The sequence below is a fragment of the Neodiprion lecontei genome, chromosome 4 (assembly GCF_021901455.1).
Source record: "Neodiprion lecontei isolate iyNeoLeco1 chromosome 4, iyNeoLeco1.1, whole genome shotgun sequence".
In the NCBI taxonomy this organism is placed as follows: domain Eukaryota; kingdom Metazoa; phylum Arthropoda; class Insecta; order Hymenoptera; family Diprionidae; genus Neodiprion; species Neodiprion lecontei.
Window position 1 is genome coordinate 9,168,012 of NC_060263.1, and position 6,751 is coordinate 9,174,762.

General features: G+C 35.2%; 1 protein-coding gene across 3 annotated transcripts; it reads left to right on the plus strand.

The window, feature by feature from the left end:
- Positions 1–1,757: 1,757 nt before the first annotated feature.
- On the plus strand, positions 1,758–6,587 carry LOC107222980 (LIM and senescent cell antigen-like-containing domain protein 1). 3 transcript variants are annotated; one of them, XM_046738956.1, is made up of 8 exons: positions 1,758–2,008; positions 2,293–2,418; positions 4,107–4,220; positions 4,415–4,527; positions 4,715–4,907; positions 5,026–5,167; positions 5,454–5,712; positions 6,356–6,587. In XM_046738956.1, the coding sequence occupies exons 2-8, from the start codon at positions 2,411–2,413 to the stop codon at positions 6,553–6,555; spliced, it is 1,029 nt and encodes a 342-aa protein (XP_046594912.1). In that variant the 5' UTR covers positions 1,758–2,008; positions 2,293–2,410; the 3' UTR covers positions 6,556–6,587. The 3 variants fall into 3 exon arrangements, with proteins under 3 accessions (XP_046594912.1, XP_046594913.1, XP_015518024.2); XM_046738957.1 differs by lacking the exon at positions 2,293–2,418; XM_015662538.2 differs by lacking the exons at positions 1,758–2,008; positions 2,293–2,418 and adding an exon at positions 2,504–3,913.
- The last annotated feature ends 164 nt before the right edge of the window (positions 6,588–6,751 follow it).

A 6,751-nucleotide genomic window follows, 5' to 3' on the forward strand; every position in this document is an offset into this window, starting at 1 on the left:
AGTACTGTCAGCAATCTTTCATCTCTTTTGCGTTTCCAAGTTCGTGAATAGCTCCGACTCTGTCCTAGGCGATTTTCAGTACTGTCAGTCAATTTACGAACACGGCCTTAGTATACTGCGAAGCCGTTCCTTTATAGTTAGCTATACTGGTTACTGTTTAAAACGGAACGCAGTACAGTATACTGTGATCGACATTTTTTGGCGTTACTTTCATTTCATACACAATATTTGTTTCACACTGCAAAAACACAATTTCTTCAAATTTTCCCTTTTTGTTTTTAACGGCCGATATTTTTAAATGACAATATTTAATAATAATAATTATCAATAGTAGAAGCTGTTAAATTTCTGAACGCTGTGGATCACGTGATCAAAGCACTGAGAGCACCTTATCTCGAAAACACCAGTGTTCACAGTAGAAAAATGGCGACAATTTATGACGTCATATATTTCCCTAGGATACTGCGACTGTAAACTGTCAGTCTATAACGGAACGAATTTATCCCCAGTAAGAGCACTGAACAGTGCTCGCAGTGTATATCGAAACATACCCCTGGTCCCTTCATTTTTCAACACTGATCTCTTTTTCAATCATTTTCATTTGACCCAGAGGTAAGGAAATGTCATGAATTCTACGAACTCCCAATAGTTTCGTATAATCCATGCTCTTTCTTCATTTACGCATTAAATGAAAATGTATTGGGGTGTTCTTATTCAGAATAGTGTATAGAATGGGGTGGTTAATCCCTTTCTTGTGTTTGAGATACGTGGACTTCGATATTTGGAGATCAACGTCGAAATCGACCAGGATACCCTGTTTCTCATTTTCTCGTTAAATGACTCGTAGATCACAGCATTGAAGTTTACTAAAAACAGCCAGTCAGCTACGAATAGTCTTCTAAAGCAACTAAAAGGGCACAACTAGTGCGAGGGTAATGGCAGTGCCCTACACTTACCAATTCGCTTATGGGACTTACCCGAGCTCATGAACGTCCGTTAAACCGGACGTTCTTGAATTCGAGGATTACAATGTTATTTGGGTCGGTAACTGTAAGAACTTTCTGTACTTAAGTATTCCCTTAGCATCCCTCGCCTAGTTGCTTCGAGCTATGCTCCAGTTCAAAATACTCCATTCAGCTGACTGTCCTTAGCAGTCTTCAGCAACAATCTTCAGTCAACGATTACGGTGAAACAAATTGAAACATGTGACTACGTATATATTTAAAATGATTAACTATATTTCTCACCCCGTGGTGACATATATGTTATAGTTGCGGCAGCAAATTTTTACTTATTAATTTATTTGAATTTCAGGTTACAAATTAACGATATGATACAAAAATAATAATATCATTATAGTAAATAACAATATAATTTGAGAAATATTTAGAAATCACTTTGCCGAGGTTCATCGTGCTATAATTTGAATCAGAAATTATACGACAAACGGCAAAAGTCTTCGTAATCCGGATCTTTTTCCACTTAATCGTAACCTTTTCCATTTTGAGCAGCTATTACTTTGTTCAGCAGATTTGTACAGTTCATATTACTTGGTCAGATGGCGAGCGCGGGCATGTGTCGAATTTCAAAAATAGTTAAACTGCTTCCATGTGTATGTGCCGCGTGATTACATACACCTTTAAAACCAGCACTAAGCGCTAGGGGGTAAGGTTAGCTGTTCTTCGATTCGTTTCAGCATACACCGCTGCTGTACATACCTATACTATAACTGCATTATACGAAGAAAATCGGTGTCGTAAGTTGTTGGGAGTCGTGAAGTAAAGTACGAAATCACGAAATCTCGCCACCACATCCGCCCACAGATTATCCATACATACATATACATCTTTAAAAGGATAGAGTTAATTCGCCGTCGTCTCATTGGCTGAATGGGTAGAACGGAAAATAATTATTTTTACTGAATTGGGCGTGTAAGCTTCTCCAGTCTTCGCTAATGACAACGAATTAATCGTTACTATAAGTTGTCTGTTTGTATACTATCTACTAGGTAAGTAACCCAATATCTATATACCGCTTATAGGTATAACCTGTAGTGTACAAACATATTTGTAAGCCAGATATTTTTCGTGGATTACGTAGTTTCACAAATATTTCTTTGAATACGCAAATCGCGATTGTTGCTAGATGATAAGAATGGCAGTGTACGTTTATGTAAAACGACTGGGTGGGACGCGTACCGCAGTGTATAATACGTATAATGTGAGATCATGTGCGAGAAGTAAAAATCGTCTGAGCAGTTTTGTGTATCCGTGAATCCCGTTCTAATTGCAGAAACAACGAAGAGGCGAATATAACGAGTGTCAGGGTGCTGGAGCCAAATTCTCCAGTCCCACCTCAGTTTCTAATCCATATATTATCTTCTTCTTTCAAGTATCACACCAAACAAATTATGCCAGGGTAAGCAATGCTGTGTTGCCTATTTTTAGCATTGACTTCATCCAATTTCATAGACTTAACATACACTAAACCTTATCACATCCAGTTTAATTACATATATATCGCTTAAATCAATTTAAAAAATGAATTACACATCAAGTGAACACGCCTTATTCACATTTTGTAGTAACTTTTCATAAATCCCTAATAAAATTGCTTCATGACATGTTGAATCCACCCAAATGTTTCGTAACATTTTTTACTCCGATATCTCGGCATGGAATTTATGTATTATTCTGTACACTCCCATTCATTGTTGTATTAATAAAATTGTATGAACTTATTAATCTGTGCTACTTGAACATTTCAGTACACGATAGCTCCAGATATTAATTGATATATTTACATTTGCCGCGTCAGATGCAGTTCTGATTCATGTTACCAAAGTACCGATCCATTGATCCAGCTTGATCATGAATCCAAGTGGTCGTTAAAATCCGAAGTTCTCATAACAAATGAATATATGTCAATGGAATATTTAACCGTTTGTTAATCATTTCGTAACCTTGGATAGCTTACAAAGTCTCATTTACTCCAGAGAAACTTATTTCATCGAAGGTTAATGGTATTTTATATTCAGAAGTATTATTTGACATTGTTCATGTGTTTTAAACTATGCGCATTTCATCACGATTGGGTATTCATATTGTTTTTATAATAACATGTCAACTGTACAAACATATTTTAGAATTAAACAGAAACAACTTGATTTTTTAACCTTCGATACGCTTTACAATTTTACTGTTTGACGCCGAATATACTTTTCTGCTGTGTGATGTAACTCAATTCTATTGCATTACTCACATGATGATTATATTGAAGCCCGTTAGTCAGCTGTGCTTAATCAGCATTAATTATTACACCGAGTGGCAAGTAGGTGTATAACTAAAACAGATTCTATTTGAGGAATAATATTTGGCACCTGTATTAGAAAAGCTGACGATCCACTTCTTATCTACCCTGAAGTTTTATCTATTATATCAAACAGAGACGACTACGAGATAACATATCAATCCATACATACCCGAACAACTGAATCGTTCTTTGGTTAAGTAAAAAGAATGGTGTTTAATAAGGATGGAAAAGCTTGAATGCTAAATTGTGGTTTGATTAAAGTTTTTTTATTGTCAATTACGAAGTTTCGATGTGCTACATTGAATTTTTAAGACTTCAGAATGGCCCGAAACAGTGATACTCTTCCATTTCCTACGTCTATATCAATACAGTCATTAGATCACAGCAAATTATATAATAGGCGTGCACAATCCCGCGAAAATTTAGTTGAGAAAGAAATTACCAATGACTCGAACAGCAATCAATCTACTTTTGTATATGACTACGAAGAATTGGCTGAATGGAAGGGTTTTGATAAACCTCCTAAACTCCCGCCAAGGAATTTTAAAAATGCTTACTGTGACACTAATGACCTTAAAAAACAAACAACAAACAAGACAGGGTATATAGAAAAAGAATTATACTCATTAACTATTCTATTAACTGATTTTAATCGTCAACTTCATGCAATCACTGAATATTCTGTAACCAAATTCAGTGACATCATTGGTCCATTAAACTTTGATACAGAATGATGTTATATGTCCAAGACAGCAAATTTCTCTCCATCATTAATATCATTCATTTTATTACAGAGTCACAGGGATGTCTCTGGATGACATGTTCTGCTCCCGCTGTCGCGAGGGATTCGAGCCGCACGAGAAGATTGTCAATTCTCGCGGAGAATTGTGGCATCCGCAATGTTTTGTGTGAGTAACACTTTGGAATGGAATTGAAACTATAAAACCACCGGAATGTTTATCAATGGTTGAAGTTTTAGTCTCCAGCAAAGTTATGATAGAATTATTTAAATTGAGAATTTTTCCAAACGATCAATTCACATATAATGATCACAAACTATTTTGATTCTTGATATAATATATACAGATTTTCCTTTTCACAGTTGTGCACAGTGCTTTCGCCCTTTTCCCGAGGGTATTTTCTATGAGTTTGAAGGAAGAAAGTATTGCGAACATGATTTTCATGTTCTATTCGCCCCTTGCTGTGGCAAGTGTGGTAAGTTGTATACATAAGATTCATTATAAGGTTTTGTTATATGTCAGATATTTTCCGTTAGTTCGGCCACTTGTTCCTGGATCGTCAAGTCAAGAGTGATACGACTAACATTATTGAAAACAGTTCCTTGAGTTTCGTTCAGATAAACATTCAACTAGATCCATTCTAGAGGCAAATTCAATTTCAGGTGAATTTGTCATTGGAAGAGTAATCAAAGCCATGAATGCTAACTGGCATCCTGGCTGCTTCCGTTGTGAGGAGTGTAGCGGTGAACTAGCAGAGACTGGTTTCATGAAATGCCAAGGAAGAGCATTGTGTCATACCTGTAACGCTCGAATAAAAGCTGGGGCTCTTGGAAAGCATATCTGCCATCAATGCCAGTAAGTATTTATTTTTTAGAATTTTCTTGTTATTCAGATAGTTTAAAAATAACTAGAATATGTATATTGTAGTATAATTTTCTACTAATCATTGACTAAATAATATTTCTATCTATAGTGGAATAATCGACGACAAACCGCTGCGTTTCCGTGGTGAAGTATATCATCCCTACCATTTCAACTGCACGGCTTGCGGGATTGAGTTGAATGCTGATGCCAGAGAAGTTAGGTCCAGGCCTGGATTTGCGGCTAATGAGATGGTATTTTGGCATTGAATTTTTTTCTTTTCATACGTAAGCCACAGCTGAACAGCTGTGTTTCATATCGATACTCGTATGTTGTCACTACCCTATATTGACTGACAACAAAATAAAGCCCTTCAAAGTCGGCCTGGCGCATGTCTCATTTGTTTTCATATTTTTTACATCAATTATAACATTAGAGCTATCTGCTGAGATAAATGCCTACTTTTAATTTCCTGATTTAAAGATGCTACAACATTAACATACCTGCTTGATATAAATGCATACATCATGTATTTTACAGAATGAACTATATTGTCTGAGATGTCACGACAAAATGGGAATACCGATCTGCGGAGCTTGCCGGCGTCCGATAGAAGAAAGAGTTGTCACTGCCTTGGGAAAACATTGGCACGTGGAACACTTTGTTTGTGCAAAGTGCGAGAAGCCATTCTTAGGTCATCGTCACTACGAGAAAAAGGGCCTTGCTTACTGTGAGACTCATTATCACCAGCTCTTTGGAAACCTATGTTTTGTTTGCAACCAAGTAATTGCTGGAGATGGTAAGTTTTTATTGTTTTTTTACAACTTGGTAAAGATTTCGAATATCATACAGTGGTCACTTTGATTCTTTGATTACTCCTAAGTCGTTTCCTTATTTATTGACCCAATCTTTCTTTGATTGGATTACTTCAGCATGAGTGCCTATCGTTTATAACATTTAGTAGATAGCACCTTGTTCTAATTTCCAGTAAAATTTTCAACTAGTCTGCAGTGGATACTTTCCAATAATTACCAGCAATTAAATTTTTGCCAATCAAATACTAGAAAAGTATTAGACAATTGAATTTCACTTACAATTCGTTGCAAAATAGTAGAATAATTACTATCAAACTTTGTCTTCTTGCAAATTAGTGAAAGCACTTTTTCTTATTGCAAATTACGAGAGTCTAGTACTATATTATTATACCTAAATAACAAATTGAACCATAACTTTACGAGGAGTATTATTCGAATAAATGTCACAATAATTTATATTTATGTTAATCTTCTGATTAGTAAATTGCTGCAGTTTACTTTCATCATAGTTTAATAAAATTCGCAGCAACAGAATTACATTTATAATTCGACAAGCCTCATATGTTTATAATTAAAATTAAGTTGTAAGTTTTTTACAAATCATTCTTTATTCCATTTTATTTGCAGTTTTTACGGCATTAAACAAAGCATGGTGCGTACATCATTTTGCTTGCGCATTTTGTGACCAAAAGATGAACCAAAAGACAAAATTCTTCGAATTTGACTTAAAACCCGCTTGCAAGAAATGCTACGAGAAATTTCCCCAGGAATTGAAAAGGCGTATGCGTCGTATGTACGATTTAAATCCAAAAAAAATACCTGCCTAAACAAATAATAAAATACTTTTACCAGATGTGTTTAAAAAAAAGTACATGTATGTTTATATATTTATTGTGCTTAGCAATTGCCGTTTAAAATTACATTAGACAAAGATCATTCTTTGAAGAAGTAATCAAAGTAAAACGTAACATTGATTAAATTTGTCCCCAAGACTACAAAAATATTTTATATAACTGACTTTAT

What these genes read in the sequence shown, in the direction of transcription:
- LOC107222980 (XM_015662538.2), top strand. Translation starts at nt 3,633, where the DNA reads ATGGCCCGAAACAGTGATACTCTTCCATTTCCTACGTCTATATCAATA. An exon ending in CATATCTGCCATCAATGCCA is followed by an intron (nt 4,908 to 5,025) that starts GTAAGTATTTAT and finishes TTCTATCTATAG; the next exon opens with TGGAATAATCGACGACAAAC. An exon ending in CCAAGTAATTGCTGGAGATG is followed by an intron (nt 5,713 to 6,355) that starts GTAAGTTTTTAT and finishes TTTTATTTGCAG; the next exon opens with TTTTTACGGCATTAAACAAA.